This window comes from Elephantulus edwardii, unplaced genomic scaffold (assembly GCF_000299155.1).
Source record: "Elephantulus edwardii isolate Elephantulus edwardi_28Jun2011 unplaced genomic scaffold, EleEdw1.0 scaffold00039, whole genome shotgun sequence".
Taxonomy (NCBI): Eukaryota; Metazoa; Chordata; class Mammalia; order Macroscelidea; family Macroscelididae; genus Elephantulus; species Elephantulus edwardii.
Window position 1 is genome coordinate 18972011 of NW_006399789.1, and position 19905 is coordinate 18991915.

General features: G+C 35.8%; 1 protein-coding gene across 1 annotated transcript in view; it reads right to left on the minus strand.

The window, feature by feature from the left end:
- Positions 1-19905, minus strand: part of LAMA2 (laminin, alpha 2) — a 746602-nt gene that overhangs the window by 510792 nt on the left and 215905 nt on the right. The window contains exons 11-12 of the mRNA XM_006885032.1: positions 13693-13833; positions 8349-8522 (exon numbers count right to left, since the gene is read on the minus strand). Of these exons, the coding sequence (XP_006885094.1) occupies positions 8349-8522; positions 13693-13833 (315 nt within the window). The remainder of the gene's footprint in view (positions 1-8348; positions 8523-13692; positions 13834-19905) is intronic.

Here is a 19905-nt window from a genome sequence, read left to right on the forward strand (position 1 = left end):
CATTCCATGTTCCAATCACTAAGGTCTGCTTACAACTGTTCCTCCTCCTTTGTATTTCCATACTTGATAGTTCTACCTAGGTTGCCCTTTCTGTTAGTTTGTGTGTGTTCTGTTTTGCATAGGGTTTTCAGAGGCCTGCTATTTCAGAAGTGGGTGGCCAATCCTTCTTCCTAGTCTATACCAAACAAAATTAGTTGACACGGAACCATTTCTGGAACCAATGGCAATGAAGGAAGTTCAAGCTGCACTTGAACTGTGATAATAAATAAGGCTTCAGGAATTTACAGAACATCAATTAAGGTGTTTCAGCAAACAGGTGAAGCCCTTTATATTCTCAGTCTTCTATTCCAAGAAATTTGAAAGATACCTGCCTGACAGACTGGAAAAGATTAACATTTTTACCATTAAAAAGTGGTGATCCAATAGAGTGCAGATTATTTAAAAATACCATTAATATCAAGTGCAATTAAAATACTGCTGAAGATTATTTTTAAAACTGATGGGGAAGTACATTTATAGAGAATTCAGACTGGATTCCGAAGAAGCTGTGGAATCAAATGATAAATCGCTGATGTCAGACAGATCTTGGCTAAAACAGAGAATATCAGAAATATATTTACTTATGCTGTATTAAATAGGGAAAATACTTCAACTGTATATAGCATAATAATTTCTGAGTAACATTAAAAAAAGGAATTCAGAAGACACAATTATGTTCATATAAGATCTGTAAATGATCTTTTATCAAAAAGCAGTAATTAAAGCAGAAAAATAATATTTTATAAAATAAAGTCAGGAAAATCATGAAGCAGGGCTAAATGCTTTCACCATTCTTATTCAATGTGTGCACTGAGCAAATAATTCAAGAAGATGGACTATGAAAAGGAATATACATGAAGAGTAGGAGAAGATTCCTTTCTCCTGGTGTTGTGCAAACAAGCTAATTTGCTTGCTGGAAGTACCAAGGTACCAAGAGCTTGGAGTACTTACTAAAACAAATAAAACACTATATAGCTTTCAATATGGATTACATTTCAATATCAAGAAAATAATAATCATCAAGACTGGGCCAAAAGGCAGCACTATAATAAATAAAGAAAAAATTGAAGGAATCAATTATTTTGTTCTATTCAATCCACAATCAACACCAATATATTCAGCAAAATGCAAACAAAATCAAAGGACTTACTGTCATGGGCAAATCTAAAGAACTTTTCAAAGTGCTTACGTGCAAGGATGTGGGTAGGGAATTGTGCAATTAACCCAAAGACTTTGTCCTTCTGGCCATTTGAACCTATCAGCAATTCCATGGGAGAAATATGGCCTATCACCTCCTATGTGATTTAGAGCCTCCAACACCCTCTGGGGGTGTTGACAAAGAGTACTGAATATTTCACAGACCAGAAAAAGAATAAACAGATCTGTCTATGAAGAAGAGTTCTAATTATGGTTGTTGTGTGGTTTTTTCTTTTTTGTCTTCTTTACAAAGTTTTTTCTTTTTTATATCAGTACATAAGCCATTATATCACTGTAATGTTTTGTACCTCCCTTCCTAGAGTTCCAGTGAAATAATTAATAGCTATTTAAAAAATGAAATGTTTATGCTAACTTAAAAAAAGAAATAGTGCTGATATTTTGCACTCTAGAAAGATTCACATGAGAGAATTATGTTGTCTAAAAATTCCAGCAGTTCCTATTAAAGAATTCTTTTCAGATATTGAAGAAATTAGTTCATGTGTGGATATCTGTTTTAATCAGTCTTTGTTCGTTTGTAGGATTTCTTGGTGTTTTGCTTCATTTTGTTTCAATTTATCATCTTCACATCTGCTCTAGGACTGGTTTAAAAAAACAAATCCAGTGATATCTAAACATCAAACAAGTAACCTATCAGCACTCACTCCTATCTTGATCTCTGGGCTTTTCTATCACTAACAGCAACAATCAATAAAAGACAAACCAACCAACAAAGGCTTAACACAGTTGTTTAAAAGTTGTTTGGTTATAACAAGTTCAAAAAGAACCTGTTTTCTCCACTGGTTGCTAGCTAATTCAAGACCTCAAACTACTCATATTTTTAACCCTAGGAGTTATTACAATGATTATTATATGATTCCAAAAAGCAAATCCACAACTTAAAATACAATAATATTCCTTAAAAAATGCATAATGGAGTGGACTCGGGGATGGGGGTGTTGTATAACAATGAAAGAATTTTTATTTTTGTTTTAAAAGAGAAGAGTGAACTGGGGAGAAGGGGTGGCCAGGGAGAAAAATACAACAAGGAATGAGTGGGGGAAAAAAAATCTTTCAAAATTTGTTTAAAAAATATGCCATATAAATTTCTTTTTACTTCCATTGCATGTTTTAAACACAAGGAAAATGTTTTGTTTTATAATAATTTGAAATAGCAGGATCAGTGTTAATGAATTCAGTAAGGCAAAAAGTTAATACTATATAATACTGAAAGGTGTGTTATTTGACTGTGAATCTTCATAGATGGGTTGCTGTTATTTATTATGTATCATTGAGTCAGAAGCAACTCATAGCTAACCCTCCAGGGTGTTTTTATTGGAAATAAACTGCATGGTGATAGGCCATGTTTCTCCTGTAGGCTATTATAGGGAGTACATCTTCTTGGCACTCTCCATCACTACATCTTTTTAATGGGACTTAATATTTGGGGTCTTAGTCTCACATTCTTTGCAGAAGAAAAAAGCATTATGCCTGAAGCAATAGAGTCTCAGAGAAAAAGTGGAAATTCTTCAAGAAGATAGACTGACACAGTGAGTGGAACAAGTAGAGATTGTGAGGATGGTGCAAGATTGAATACGGTGTTTCACTTTTCTACATGCGGCCATTATAAGCAGGAGTCAACTCTATGATATCAAGCAACACCAGCAACACATAAAATAAAAAAATAGTTATATTTAATGTGTCCTATTTATTTGTTATACCATGACATTATCCAGATGCATGAGGACCTTGTTAGTTAATACATTTAATTACAAATTGTAGACCATTAAGGATGGAGACTTTATTTTTAATAATCTTGAGGAATATGAAGAAGTCATACATGTAAATCATGCTGTTAAAAGAGAGTACAATTTGTATGTTAGCAGGCTTTATTTTTCTTTTAGCAGCATGAATATTATCTTTGAACCTTCACATAAATTGTACCTAAAACATCATTTCTGAGTAATCTACTCAGAGCTATTTGTGTGTTCTTCAGTAAGTTACATGAATCAGAAAGTACATTAGAGCCTTCTTTTATATGAGAAGAATTACTCTGTCTTATAAATCTCAGACCGTAACCTTCAAATCTCTAGCTTTAATTTGGGGTTTGTGAGGTAGAATATAAAATCAAGCAACCACAACAAAGAAGTTTACCATGTTTCTTTCAGAAGTGAGATGCCATTATGCTAGTAAAGACTCCTAACATGCTTAAGATCGGTTATAGATATTTTGGGCAACTACATTAAGCAGTGTATAATCTCCTCTAAGCTAGAAACAGAAAAAAAAGCATAACGTAGAAAATAATCATTATTCGCTAAAGAACAAATCACACAAGATTAATTTAACAAGGCTCACAGATAGAATCACAAACATCAATGGTAATGCATGCACAGGAGACAGGCTGAGTCAGATCTCCCAGAACTTTATAGATGCAGAGAATTGCTTTTTGAAGCTGTACTATCTCAGACCACTAGGGTAACCTTAAGTAAATGAAGGCTTCAATGTTCCAATAGCACTTAATTTTTACTAAAGCAGTGAGTTATTCCAACTCTCAGACTCTCTGTTACTGAAGACCAAAAGCCTACAGCAATCAGCAGGACTCTATTCTCTACCTTATTCCGTTCCTACCCATGATTTTAAATAAGTTCTAAAACCAATCATTAGCATTCTCCAAGGATACATGACTAAATTCTCATTTTGACTATATAGAAAAAACTTAATGTATGAAATGCTTAAGTCCATTGTTGTAGTCATTCTGTCAATCCAGCTGTTGAGGGTTTCACTCTCTTTTCCTGACCCTTCCAAGCATGAGATTCTTCTGTAAGAAATAACTTCTCTAAGAAACATGCCCAAAATATGTGAGACAATGCTTCACTCCTTGCCTCTAAGGAGTACTCTGGTTTCACTTTTTCCAAGACATATCTGTTTGATTTTTGGGTCCATGGATTATTCAATACACTTCTCTAATACCACAACTCAAAAGCATTGATTCTTCTACTCCATTCTTATTCACTGTGCAGCTCTCATATGCATTGCAAGACATTGAAAACCCATGGCCTGCATCAAGTACACGTAGTCTCGTAGTCTTTAAACTGACATCATTGCAGGTTTCCCAATGCAATCTCCTGTCTGCTGGTACCAAGAATGTTGACTGTCAATCAAAGTGAAATGGAACTGTTGACAATTACCTTTTCCCCATCTATCATGATATTGCCTATTGGTACGGTGCTGAGGATTTTTGTCTTCTTGACGTTGAGATGCAACCCATATTAAAATCTATTGTCTTTGAGCCTCTGTAGTAAGTGTTTTAAGTCCTCCTTATTTTCAGCAAACAAGGTTGTGTTGTCTGCATAGTGCAGGTTTTGATTGAGTCTTCCTCCAATTCTGGTACCACATTCTTCTTCAAGGAGTCTAGTTTTCATATAATTTTCTCAGTACACATTGAATAGATAGGAAAAAGGATATAATCCCTATGTACACTTTTCCTGAATTTAAGTAATGCGGTGTTCTCTTGCTATATGTGAACAACAGCTTCTTGGTCTATAGACCTCCATGAACAAAATTGTGTTAGGGATTCTCATTCTTCCCCATGTCACCCATAATCTGTTATGATTCACACTGTCAAATACCTTTGCATAGTCAATAAAACACAAATATACATTCTTCTAGTACTCTGTACTTTAAACCAGGATGTATCCAGCATCAACAATGATCCCTGCTGCCACGGCCTTTTCTACACCCTGCTGGAATTTCTGGCAGTTCTCTGCCAATATTTTGTGCCTAGGTGATTTTGCCTGATCTTCATCAATATTTTGCCTGCATGTGATAGTAATGATATTGATTTGTAATTTAAACATTCTACTGAATCACCCTTCTTGGTAATGGAAACATACATGGATCTTTTCCAGTCAGCTAGCTAGGCAGGTCTCCTCCAAATTGCCTAGCACAGACTGGTGAGTGCATCCAGGTCTTTATGTGTTGACTGAAACATGTCAATTGGTATTCCGTCAATTTCTGGGACCTTATTTTTTTGCCAGTGCCTTCAGTGCAGCTTGAACTTTTTCCTTCAATATTACTGGCTCTTGTTCATATGGGAATTCCTGAAATATTTCAGTGTCAATCAGTTCTTTTTTGGTACAATGACTTTGTATATTCCTTCCATCTTCTTTCGTTGTTTCCTTGATCATTTAAGATTTTACCCATAGCATCTCCCTCTTTCAGTATTGCAACTTGAGGCATAAGCTTGTTTTTTCTTTCTTATTTCAACTTTAGAAATACCATGTAAATTCTTCTTTTTTCCTCTAACTCCAAGTTTTTGTACATTCCACTATGCTACCTTTCTTAATCTTCTCAAGCTGCCTTCTGAAATCTTCCATTCTGCTCTTTTTACTTCAGCATATCCTGTCATCATTTTGGCTTGCTGATTCTTTAAATAGGGAATTGAAAACTGTGCTATTTTCTTAGATTCCCTCCATCTATACACACTTACTGCACACATTTATAATCAGTTATTTATATCTCATTATTCCATAGAGAATCTGCCACACATAAAAAAATATTCCATAGAATAAGATGCACTCTTTACTAAACAGGTTGCTTTTATCATTTTATTAAGATCACACACACACACACACACACACACACACACACACACACACAATTGCATGATCGGGTCTAAGTGTTTCAAGTGAGAGCAATTTTCTTATTTTTGTTAAAAGATAAAAGGAAAGGATCTATGTGGTATCCTCATTAGAATAGAATAAGCACAGCACATTGTTCTTCTGTAACAAGTAGACTTTACAACCTAATTACTTGGAAAATATTTGAAAACTGGGTATATAAATATTTGGAAACATTAATAGCATTTCATAAATATTTTTTAACCTAGGAAGCAGGAGGAGGATTACGTATCCAGAGCCTCTAGGTCATGGATATAAAAGTAATTCAGTGTTTAAGCAGATGTACTTGTATCTTGATAGACTATTTCTGTCAGTTTCTGGCAATGGTTCTGATTCTAACAGCAATTACTGGTAAAGAATTTAGGCCTGACTATTTAGAAAAGTGGCTTTATTGAATTTACAAACAAGGCCTTACAATTTTCCATTTCCTTAGCAAGATATTAAATCAAGCAAGCTAAGCATGTCATCATGACTATAATTTACGTGATGTGACATGACAGTTAAGATGAACTGTGGTAATTTGTGAGAGCTTGCAGTATTATTGTAGTATCAAAAATTTATATGGTTCAGTTATTAAGGCAAATTGTTTCATTCACACTGAGCTGTCTGACAGTAAACCACCAAGGGCTTCTACATTACATTAAAGAATGCTTTCCATATTCAAACACTTTGCACATCATATTCAAACATTTTGTATACCCTGTTACTGGTGTTTTCCTCACAGAATGGAAACTGGAACATGGACAGGCGCAGCTTTTTGATATGACAATTATCTATAAGGAAATGTGAAGTACTCCATTATGACTGATTATAAGAAATAGGTCATCCAGGAGAAGGGAAGTTATCTTTAAGAACCAACAACTATGAACAGGATGTCCAAATTCTTTGCTGATGCTATTTAATATCCCATCTGCTTACTTTCCTTCTGTCATGCTGATTTTCAGCCAACAGAAAGAAGACCAAAGAAGAAAATATATATTAAAAAAATAGCAAAGTGTATTTTTCATTCTAAGCTATCTTTAAATAAATTTCACAATAGCTAGAAAAAGAAAACGTTTTCAACTCATCCAATTTTGACCCAAATCTTTTCACTGAACTTCTCTGCGCAATTTAAACAGTAAGTCTATTATTTTTTTCTGCTTTAATTTTTAAGTAGTCTTTTTCAACTCTTATGGGCTATTTTATTCTTGTTAGGAGTACAGGCGCTTCCTACATAGAATTGGACAAAATGACTTCTTGTCATAAAGTGCCTTGCAAATAAAAGTTTAATTAGATTTTTATTATAGCTATTGAATTTTATGCAACACTCTCTGTCTCTTTAAAATACATATTCAGTGAAAATGTGTTTTATTCATTATACATTTTTCATAATAGCATTTAGAAGCCTGTTAAGAAAAAAACTAGCTATGAGATGAAAATATTTCAATAAGCTGCCAGGTCTCTGCATAGAGCAGCATATGAAAAATTAAGTTTTTCTTTTGTTTTTATTTTTTTAATCAATGCTCACATACCCTTTGAGGAAACCAGGACTAGAAATATTCTTTTATTAGTAAAATTCTGCTTTTACAGGTGTAAACAAAACTTCAAATTTCATCAATGCTCTATTTTGCTTTCCCTGTAACTATCAGCTTCTGATGCAATAAGGTAACCAAGCTATCAGCAAAGAAGGTACTAACATTCACAGTGGCAAACAATATTTCAATAAACACATTGTACATCTGAAAAACTATTGGACAAATGAAAATAACATTCTGAATAAGGTATCTTTCCAGTTAGTTGACAACAATAAGAAGCAAATAAGAAAATAAAAAAAATATTTAAACACTTGCATTTGTTTACCCATGTATGGTTTTATCTATCTGTGGGTGGGCTTCAAAACAAAGCAATGTTTTCAGTCTGGCACTTCTTAAAGGGTAGCTCACTTGCTGAGTTTCAGGAACTATGTTGTTTACATAAACTTCATTGCAAGCAGGAAATGAGTTGTGCAATAATTATTTCCAGTATATTGTCATACAAGACAGAAGATAAAGCAGCTCTCTTGAGTATTAGTTTTGGAAAGAAATAGAAATATATTAGAAAACCTTCATCACAGACAACTGTAGATAATCTCAAGCAAACAAAGCACAGGTTTTTCAGATACCAGTCATGTGTCTCACCAAATATACTAGCAGCTATGTTATTTAATTCATTAGTTCAATGAGTTTACATGGAACACAGGTTGTATCAAGGGTTTTTACCAGCACAGTCCTGAACCAACTCTACATATATGTCTCTTCCTTGGGATTTGCGAGAAAACATCACACTGGATCACATTCAGCATTTTCAGACATTCCCATACATTGTACTTGATTTCTTTCTTTTTTTAAAAAGGAAATGCTATTTTCCTTATTGCCCAGTTAAAGCAGAGTAAGACGAGACATCCATCTGTGGACTTACTTTGTTTCCCAGATACGCAGCAGGGGCGCTCCAGTAGTAGTCTTGTGGTAAAGTCTGTCTGGCCTCCCTGTTACTGATGCTGATCTGGTCAGGTACATCCAATTCATCCCGCTGGGGAGCCATGCGGATGTGGCCAGAGATGTCTGTCAAATACCAGCCTCTCATGTCTTGTATCTTAAAGAAAACAGAAGCCTCATTCATTTCAGAGTAGGCAAAAGCCAAGAACATCTCCCCCTCCGCCCCCCTATTATTTGTGCTATTTGGGAAAAGTAGAAAAACAGGAAACTATGAGAGTTGAAAATGTCATTTAAACAGAGCCTAACAGAAGAGGCTGCTTACTGAAAGGTGGGCAGTTCTTATTTACCAGCTTCTCCTGAGGAGAAACATAATGTGATCTCCTCTCATAGATTTACAGCCTCAGAAACCAGTAGGTCAATATGAGGTAGAACGGATTGAATGGCAGTGATATTATGCTTGTACATTACGTATTCATATTGTTATGTGCCATCTAGTCATTTGCAACTCATAGCGACCCCAGGTAAAACAGTTCTGAAACCTGCCCTGTCCTGTGCCAGTCTTATTGGTTCTCACAGTTGGTTTTTTTCTGATACACCTCAGAGTTTGCCTGGTACTGTGCACCAAGGGCTTAAACACAGCAGAAAAGAGGAGGATGGACAGGATGGAACAGCTTTCATCTTGTACTCAAGCTCAGCAGAAGTCAGAGTGGATTTTCACCAAGTAACAACAACAAAAAGAATAATGTTTTTATTAACAAATGATTTTTATAAAAAATATTATCTCAAATATAGCATTTGGAAAAAAAATTCATTTAGTGAAAATATAATTATAGTTATAGGATTTAAAATCTAATTGAATCTCAAATGTTTTTCTCTTTTGTTATTTTCATTGTATTTATGAAAAAGATGTGTGTCTGTGTGTATATATATATATATATATATATATATAATACAGTGTATATGTATGCTAAGTATATCTCTACCTCTATCTCTATCTCTACTTATACCTATACCTCTATCTCTATCTCTGTCTCTATCTCTATCATCTATATCTCCACTGAGTTGACACACAATATTGAGATAGAAATGGAGATATATATACACACAATACATATATATTCATTTATAAATATATATATATATAGTATGTTGTTGTCGCTATTGTTATGTGCCATCTAGTCACTTGCGACTCATAGCAACCCTATGTACAACAGCCCTAAACTCTGCTCTATCCTGTGCCAATCGCACTGCCTCTGACATACCCATCCCAATTACCCCAGTCACTGAATCAATCCACATCTTAGAGGGCCTTCCCCTCCTGTGCTATCCCTCCACCCTCCCGATCATGATGACCTTCTCCAAGGACCAGAGATATATTACAAGAAATATATTTATTTGTTATTGTGTACCATCATAGCTAACCCCACAGTGAGTTTTCAAAGGCAGTTAATGAAAGGAGAATAGATTGCCCATGTTTTTCCCATGAAGCAGCTAGTGGATTTGAACTGCAGTGCAGCTTCTTATCACTAACCCCCTAGAGCTCATTAATAATTGTTCTTATATATCATTACATTAGAACTGACTCATAGCTTACACTTCAGTGGGTTACCAGAATCAATAAATTGCATGAGAGTCAATTGTCCATCGCTTTCCCTTGGAGCAGCTGATGTATTTCAATCATGTGCTTTTGGGTTTATAGTTCAACTCTTTACCACTAAGACACCAGAGCTATGTACATGTACGTGTGCTTACAAAACAGAGGCAGAACATTCACAAATACTTAGCAGATAGCTTTTCATTCAGTATTTTCTTCCTTTACACTTATTTAAATTTGAGTTTTGAGGCTTAATCTCATTAAATATATTTTTTTTGCTATGGTCTTCACCCACAATATTGGACTATTCCTTCTTAAGGGATCAGAGTGCAGTGGTGACAGATAGACCATGTTCTTAATACAAGAAAAACAAAGAAGATTTTTTTCCCACTTTTGCCTTAATCTAGGCCTGGCATGCAGCTACAGTTCTAACATAAACTGTACCACTTGGTCAGGTTGAAATACTATCTCCAAGCTTTGATGCTAACAGAGCCACACTAGATGGCTGTGAGACACCTGGCCTTGTGGGTTGTAGCAAAAGAAAAGTAAAGATGAAAATATGCCTCTGTACCATTTTTAATATTTATTCCATAATAGATAGGGTCAAGTGTTAAATAAAGTAGGGAAAGTATTCATGTGTATATAATTCATAATTTGTAGTAACTCATATTGGGTTAGAACCAAATCCTAAATGACTCTTCAGAAAGTTTCTGAGGCTATGAATTGTACAGGAAGAGACTGTCTATCTTTCTCACATGAAGCCACTGGTGGATTTTACCAACAGAGTGGTGCTACTTTTTGCATTTGGAGCACAGTTCCTTAGAGACTACATCAGTAGAGCAAGGCTTTGAGAAAATACTAATAAATCATAATAACGTAAATTATAATGGATGATAATACTGTTAATTATAAAAAAAATCTGGAGGAAAAATTAAGCTGCAAATATCTGGGGTAATGATTTTATAGTAATTTTAAATAATAAACAGGTCAAATAAACTATCCTTAGATTTTACTTTTATTTTGGTAAATGTACCCCATTATAAATACTGTTGTCATGATAATGTTTTTAGACAGTCCATAGCATGTTTATAGCCTCTAGAGGCTGGTGGACTTTTTATCTCTTGAAGTTTAGAAATCACTAGGACTTCCCTGATCAGATAAGTGAAAGAGACTAAGGAAAGTAGAGTGGTAGAAAATAAAGAACAGTTATAAAACAATGTAGGAACTCTGATGACCTAATGGATAAAGATTGGTGCTGCTGACCCAAAGACAGATGACTTGAAACCACCAGCTGCTCAGAGGAAGAAAGATGGGTCGTCTCCTTCCTTGTAATTTACAGACTCTGAAAAACTACTGGAGGGTCTGCTATGGGTCAGTTCTGACCCTAAGGCAATGTATTTGGAGTTTGACAGCAAGTCGTATCCTTTTCTCAACTAACATGTTTGGCAGGATAGACAAGAAATAGCAAATTATATCCTCTTTTTCCCTTCTCAGTGTTGATCCTCAGTCATTCTAAAAGGGTTCAGTAATGTCCAGAGCATTTCTTTGCAGCAGGCTTATTGACATGCAAAAATTAGAAGACTTAGTTTCTGAAGGTCACGTCTTGTATGTCAACTTTGCCATTTAATTTGCCTGTAAAACTTTGTAGTATTAATGACACAGACAGCAGGAAGGGGTGAGAACAAACAAATTAAATAAGACTTCCACTAATTTATTTGATGCAGTCCGTTCTAAAGATCTGATATAGTACATATAGATTGAAATTTATATAACGGATTGCAAGTATTAGGAGAAATCCTCAATATGTTTCAGACTACACTGAAAAGATGCATATTTGTATATTTTATACAAACGATATATAGTTATACAAAGATTTGTTAGCTGATTAGAGTTGAAAGGGAAATATTTTTTGAATAATAGTTTATTAAAATTGAAATCAATTTAATAAACACATCTAAAAATAATATTTTCTGGCTTCAAAGCTTTAAACGACTAAGTATAAGGCCTCAGCTTTTTAGCATCATCTGCTTCTCTGACCTGGTGTGTGCCCTCTCTACATTTCTCCTTCTTTGACATATATCTGCCATTTAGCACTCTTAAGCTCCGCTCATAGAAACTATGCAAGAGCTGTTTGCCTCTCATACTTTTCCCACAGTGAAAGGTAATGGAGAGTGAACTAGAGAGCAGATGAAGAAAGGTAAACATGTTTATGTTATGATAAAAAGTGCCAGTAACTACTAAATAATTAAATTGTTCCAGATCAATCATGAATTAAAATTCCAAATATATATATATATATATATCAGTCAAAACAAAAACTTCCATGGAACCAACTCATAGCTGGCCCTCCAGCAGGTTTTCTAGGTCTTGCTTCCTATGCATCTGAAAGCTAGACAATGAATAAGGATGACAGAAGAACAATAAATGCTGTTGAATTATAGTATTGGTGAGAAGTAACAAATATTCCATGGACTTCTTCTGAAAGAAAAACAAATCTGTCTTAAAAGAAATTAAGCCAGAGTACTCCTCAGAGGCAAGGATGGTAAAACTTCATCTCTTTTACTCTGGACATATTTTCTGTCCTTAGAGACAGACATCATGCTGAAAAAGGTAGAGAGTTAGAGAGAGAAAGGGGGACACTCCGTAAGATGGTTTGACATAGTGATACCACAATGACTTCAAATGACAGCAACTATGAGGTGTGAAGGACAGGATCAGGCAGATCTGCTGTTCATAAGGCCACTGTGCTGCAGTCACCTCATGTCTCCTAACAACAAAAACAAATCCCAAGAGAGGCGACTGCCCCTTTTTCTCCTGAGAAGCCACGGTGGATTTGAACTGCTAGATTAGCAGTACCACTTCCAAAGGCTTACTCCACCAAAACTCTCAGTTTTCCTCACTTGGTTAATTAACTGTCATACACTAGGAGCTGACTCAGAGCTGAAGTGGATTTTCAGAGGCTGCAAATTGCATGGGAGGAGATGACCCATCTTTCTCCTATAGAGTATCAGTGAATACTTAACAGCCTGCCATTGGGCTGGAAGTTGAACTCCTTAAATAGCTGTTGTTGTTGTGTTGTGCTGTGTTAGGTGACATCAAGTCAAATAGCTGACTCTATAGTGAGTTTTCAGTGGCAATAATTTTCAAGGGAGGAGACTGTCCATCTTTCTCTCGCAAAGCAGCTGGTTCAAACTGTGTGGCTTGGAGATTGCAGTGCAGCTTCTTCAAACTAGGCCACAAGCACTCTACCCTTAACCAGTGTTGTTTTTGTTGTTACATGATGTCGAGTCACTTGCGACTCATAGTGACCCTATGTACGAGAGCCCTAAACTTTGCTCTATTCCTTAACCTGTCTACAATGATCAGTGGTTAAATGAGAAATGGAATTCTTTAAATACCAATTTGATGTACTTTCTATTGCAAGATCTTCCTTTGGGTTCAAAATATTATTAATTTCATTACTATTTCACGTACAGAAAAGACTAGTGTCTGCATATTCTAAGAGATTCCTGACAACATGTTGTGAAGGTTAAAACGTCACAAGCTTTGTTTAAAGATACACAGATAGCATGTGAAAGAAAATCCCATCCCTTATTATTACTAACTGTAAGTAGAATGGAGTTTTCATGACAATAAAAACACTTTTAAATAAATCTCACAAAAGGAATTTCCAACAGCGGGGAGAGGGGAGGAGCCCAAGGAGCAGAGTACAGTGTTAGAAGTTGGTGCTTACGTTGCCATAGGTCCAGTAGGAGCTCTGACATCTGTTAGAAACCCCGGAACAGAAGCACTCATCACAACCTTTCGGGTTCTCCTGTTGCAAATTGAAGAAGCCAGATTTGCAACGACTGCAGTCTCCTCCTTCAACATTTTCCTGCAGATACAAAGATTGTGTCAGAAACAGTGGAGTCTGTCAACAGAAAACTGAAAGGGTTTTGTTTCAATTAATATGTGAGGAAAAGATTCATTAGGCATTCTTCCTTTTACCTTCCCTTTGAATAGGAACAATAATAGTCAAACTGTGTTGTTTTGTTGTTGTTTACCTTTGAGTCAGAACTGACTCAGCTGACATTCCAATAAGTTTCCAGGGGTATCTTAACTGCACAGAAGGAGATTTTCCATCTTCTCCTGAAGAGCAGCTAAAGGATTTGAACAGTGCACATTTGGTATGACAGCACAGCTCACTGCAACTAGGCCACCAGAGCTCCCTTATTAAAAAAATAATGGTTTTAAACATCAGGTCAAAGGCCCCTAATTAAACTATTGGTTTCATAGTCACATTGGTTCAAAATAATTTTGAGTGGCGATCTGATATGGAGTGGCTTACTATTAAGAAATCACACTGCCAAAGCCAGTGTGTGTGTGTGTGTGTGTGTGTGTAGTGTACCATAGAGTGAGGTCCTCCAGTGAATTTTCAGAGTTAATTAATCACAAGGGAGGAGATTGTCCATCCTTCTCCAGTGAAGCACCTGGTGTCCCTGAACCATGTTTATTGCAGCGCAGTTTCTTGCCACTACGTTGAGCTCAGTTCAAATCCACCACCTGCTCTATGGGAGAAAAGTGAGCAATCAACTCTCATATGACTTACTGCTTCTGAAAACCCACTGGAGGGTCAGCTATAGGTTGATTTTGACTCAATGGTACACAATGTAAACAACAACAATCTGACATGTTGAACTAAAATATATTGTAATTGTCTAAAAGGTGGTTAGTTTTTTTTATTCTTCTATAGGAAAGATACAGACAAAAAAAGCATCTTCATTGAATCTTTGGTGTCAAGTACCAATTATTAGAACTCAGATATATGCCTTAAAAACATGAACCTCGGAATGAATACAAAATGGACTGCAGATGTTACAGACTGTGATATATGTTTTCACATTAAATATTTGAAATACATTTATTTAAGGCAAGAATAAGAACTTGACATACATAGAAATGTAGGTGAAGAGGAATAGTATTTCCTTGCTCAGTCTAAGTAGAAAAGGAGAAATGTATTCCTTTGTAACTGTTACAGTGTTTCCTGTAACATTGTAATATAACCAGTTAATTATATTGTAATATCATGGGGGAAAATAATTCTTATTTTATAAAGGCTCTTTAGATTGGTTTCATTAATTCTAGTCCCAGTATAATGAAAAAATTCTTTGTTTATGGGTAGGCTTGTAATGTGAATATATGAGAGTGAAAGGTACCTGTACAATGAAATACTAGGAAAGCTGTACTCTCTCAATTTAGAGAAGAGTTAGTTTTATCTAATAATGTCTGAAGACTTATTAACTTTCCAGGAAACTGATTCTCAATATTCCATTTAGATATATCTTTTTCACATTTTTCCTCTTCTTTTGAATTCCTTTTCTATTTTTTTTCTGTTCTGAAGAATTACTTTCCCTAATGAATGATTCAACTGTGTCCCTAAAGTCTTTTAATGATTGCATGACTATAACCACAATACACACATCATTTTTTCTAAGGCTGATTTTTCCATCTATACCACAATCTAATCAGACAGAAAACTTGACTATACTGGCCTTTACAGTCCCAGAAAAGAACTAGACTTCTTATATAATATTGAGGACTAGCTTGTGTTTTAGATGCAAATCTAAGTGCAATGCACTTTCTCCCACCCCTAAACAAAACAAAGCTTAAACATCTCCCAAGTCAATACACTACCCACTATCTTAAAGTCAATTATGATTCCTGTGGAGCATCCATTGGGGTTTGCAGGCTATAACTCTCCCAGGAAGCAGACTGTCTTTCTCTAGAGGAGGGGCTGCTCGATTCAAAAGGTGGTTCCTTTGTTTAGCAGCAAGCACTCAGCCCACTATGCCACCAGGGTTTTCACTAGCGGTTTAATAGAAACATTTGTAAATAGACCAATATAAGGCTGAAGACTGGAATGACAAATCTGAAAAAAATAAAGGGAAGTGTAGAAGACAAAGAGGAAACTGGAGTGAAAAATAAAGGGCAATGTAACAGAACAAAAACAAAACCAGGTCATTAATTTTTTATCCCTGAGCATAATTTATTTTAAATGACCTTTGAAAATAATTTTTTTTGTGAATGTGAAGGATTTGTCATTTCAACCATTCTACATTGACAATGGTGTCAACAAAAAGATGTTCCTGGGTCTGTTTAACTTATTAAACTCTATTATCCTGACAGGTAAATAACTTGAGGTCATGAATCATTCTGCTAGTTTTTATTTTTAAGGTAGACTTCAGATATTGTGAAATGGAAAATTATAGCAAAAATAATCACAGTCATTTCAGAGCTATTGTGACTAATAAATCCCCAGAGCTTTGGGGTTGAGAGCATCTTTGGAAGAGTACACAGGCAGGAAAGAGGAAAAACATCGACAATTACCTGTTTGCTTATCCCATTGAGGACACAGCACAGCTGTTCTGGACACTGTGTTCTAATGTCCTTGGTCTAATCTACTGTTCATTACTCTAATTTGAAAGTCTCTAATACTGCTTTTCTAAGGGCCTGACTGAATTCAGCAATTAGAATTTTAGACATCAGTTACCATTCCCTTAACTCCATTTCAGTCTAATAATATGACCTCAGGAAAATGATACTGAATAATTATACTCTTTCATTTAATTTAATAACCTCAAGCAAAACGTTAGGATAGGAATTCTCTGGAATAAAAAGATGGCTTGGCTAAGGTCTCTGTCATTCAAAACCAGCAATTAGTTCAGGGGGAAGATACATTCACAGTCAAGTACAAAGGAAGGTGGGATACGGTTGCACTCTTGGAAAGAAAATGAATTATGATTACACAGAGGAGGATAATTTAATCCATGCTACAATATCTAAGGAAACTTTATAGCCACAGTGGAATTTCAGCTAACTTGTAAAGCATGAAATAAAGACACAACCTATCAGCAGAGATTAAGGTGGAAAAAAAATCCATGTTAGCATAGACATTGAAAAACAATAAAGAATTTTAAGATTAGAAATTCTATTCATTGTTTAGATTTTTTTTCTATAATTATATTTTATTAATTTTCATCAACATTTACAGAGATTTTGGGTTTCCATTCATTCATTGTTGCACTATTCTCTCTACCCTCCTCCCAGTTTGTTCTTGTCCAAATGCCACAGTGCCTGTCAAAGCCAGTTCTGATTAATCTTCTTTGTCGGTGTATCCTTTGCCATTCCCTATCACTCATCCCTGAGAGAGACTTCACCCTGAGTCATAAGGAAAAGGGGATGGCGTATTCTCTTAGCTACTTCCTGCTGAAAAGGGACGCTGTGGGTTTCAGGGTGAAGATCTTCTCTCACTACTCTAAAGGGCCCCTTTGGCAGTAGGAAACACATAGACTATTATGGAGATTGATTTTAGAATTTAGATGCACTCTTATTGATTGTGCTTGGCCGTACATGTTCATATCCTTGAAGATGTATCATGGGGGTGCTGCAACCTAGAAGACACAAATTTGACTAAAAAGTTATAAGTACATGAGTCCAAAAATTATAGAAAAGTAAAAGAAAAGATTCTTTCATTGTTTTACAAACCCTCCCCCAGGTCCCCTCCACCATGTAGCCCTCGCTCTAGTCTCCTGTGATGACAGAAATACCTAGTTATATATCTCTTTTAAACAGTTTTCTCCCTCCTCTGTTTCAGTGCAGTATACATTATTGAACCCATCTTACTCAGTCTCTCCCCAACCCCAAGGATAGTCCCATTCTACAACAGTGGCATCATGTAATATTTGTCCTTTTGTGACTGGGATATTTCACTCAGCATAATGTTCTCCAGAGTCAACCATTTTGAATAATATTGCATGAGTTCCTTGTTTTTTAATGCAGCATAGTATTCCATTCTGCGAATATACCACAGCTTCTCTAGCCATTCGTTTGTTGATAGGCACTTAGGTTGTTTCCAACTCCTTGCTATTGTGAACAAAGCTGCAATAAACATGGGTGTACATATATCTGCTTGGATGTCAGCTATGGTCTCTTCAGGGTATATTCCCAGTAGTGGAATTGCTGGGTCAAATGGTATCTCTATTTGCAACTTTTTGAGAAAGCGCCATACTGCTTTCCACAGGGGTTGCACCATTGTTTAGATTTTAAAAGTGAAGTGTTTAGATTTTAAAAGTGAAGTGTTGAATATTTTCTATATGTTAAGGACTTCACATAGTACTGGAGTCTTAGCCTTCAGATAATGAACTTGTATAGTAACTTAAACTGTAAACTTAATCCAAAGACATTGCTGAGTAAGTGATTCTTCAAGAGATTAACATAATTCTATATAAAAAGATAAACTAACATCATACTATTTAATGCCATTATCAGTATCAGAACATACATATATAAAATGCATTTCAGCAAAGGAAATTTTCCTTAATGACTGAAAAAGAGAATATCTACACTTATAAACATAGCATGGCTCAGTGTCAGTTTCCACATGCTTGCAATGACAGATCTTTGAACCAAAATATTTCACTACAACTTTTCAGGTTAATCATTTTCTTCCCCCCTAATTCTTATTCACTTCAATCCTCCATAAAATGAATTATCATCTTTTATAACATTTTCTTAGATTTTACATAAATTTTTAAAGCAAGCTAGGGCCAGCTTACTGCCCTAACTTTAAAAAGTACTACTTTTAGGGAGCTCTGATGGCTTAGTGACAAGAAGCTGCACTGCAATCCCAGATGTACGTGGTTCAAATCCACCAGATGCTCTGCTGGAGAAGGAGGGGCATTCTCCTCCTGTACTAGTCAGATCTGAGTTGATGGTACACACACACACACACACACACACACACACACAAAATAATAAACAAAAAAAAAACCAAAAAAGTACTACTTTTTAGTGCTGAGTCTAACGTGTTTCATGTATGTGTATGTGGTAGTTTCTGATCAGACTGATGGTGATTAGTAAATTCTAAATATGGTGGGTTTTTAATTTTCTCAGGTTTTACTGATGATAATATTAAATAGTTTCTCCTGCTGATAATATTAATCCTAAATCCCTGGATGGGGAATTTTGGTCCTTAGGGAGTAGCACTGTTAATTCAAAGTTGGCATCTCCCTTCTTGCTGTTGCATGTCATTGAGAGGAGCAGACCGAAAGCTGACTCTCCAGCAGATATTTTGAAGCAATAAATCACATTGGAGTCTATTGACCATCCTTTTCACGTACTGAAACTGACCTGCGGGTTCACACGTGTTCTAGAGTGGTATCTGTGCAGATTGAGAGGGGGAGAGGGACAGGAACACGAGAGACGAGACAAAGTCAAAGTTCTCTGATCAAGCCTCAAAGTTTATTCCATGAATTCTGCAATAAATAGGCAGCTGAGTAGGCAGGATAGGATGGTCAGAGAACCCAGCCCTAGGCTATCAGTTTACAAAGGAGTAGGAGGGGCATGCCCCAAGGTGTTGATTTACAGGTACTGATTTAAGAGGTAGGCATAATCCCAGAGATGGAGAGGGGTGGCTACTGCATGCCAGAAGTGTCATCAGTGGCAGAGTTAAGATCTACTCTGGATGGCTTCCTACAACTTACAGCAGCTTGACAGTGAAAATCCATACCACGAAGCCACCAGATAGATGATAGATAAATATATAAGTTGTCATTGTTGTTAAGTGCCATCAGTCCACCCTATGAGAGAGAGTCCTTGACACTTGTGTGACTTTCATCCTCTCTCCAGGTTCATAGGGTTTCCGGAGACAAGCTATTATGGTAGTGGATGCCACTCCTCCATTATACATATATAAGCTTACATATTATATGTATATATTCTATTATATACATGTATAAAATTTATTTATGTATGTATATGTTGTTGTTGTTGTTGTTATGTGTAATCGAGTCGCCTGCCACTCATAGCAACCCTATGTAAAACAGCCCTAAACTCTGCTCTATCCTGTGCCAATCGCACTGTCTCTGACACTCCCATCCCAATTATCCCAGTCACTGAATCAATCCAC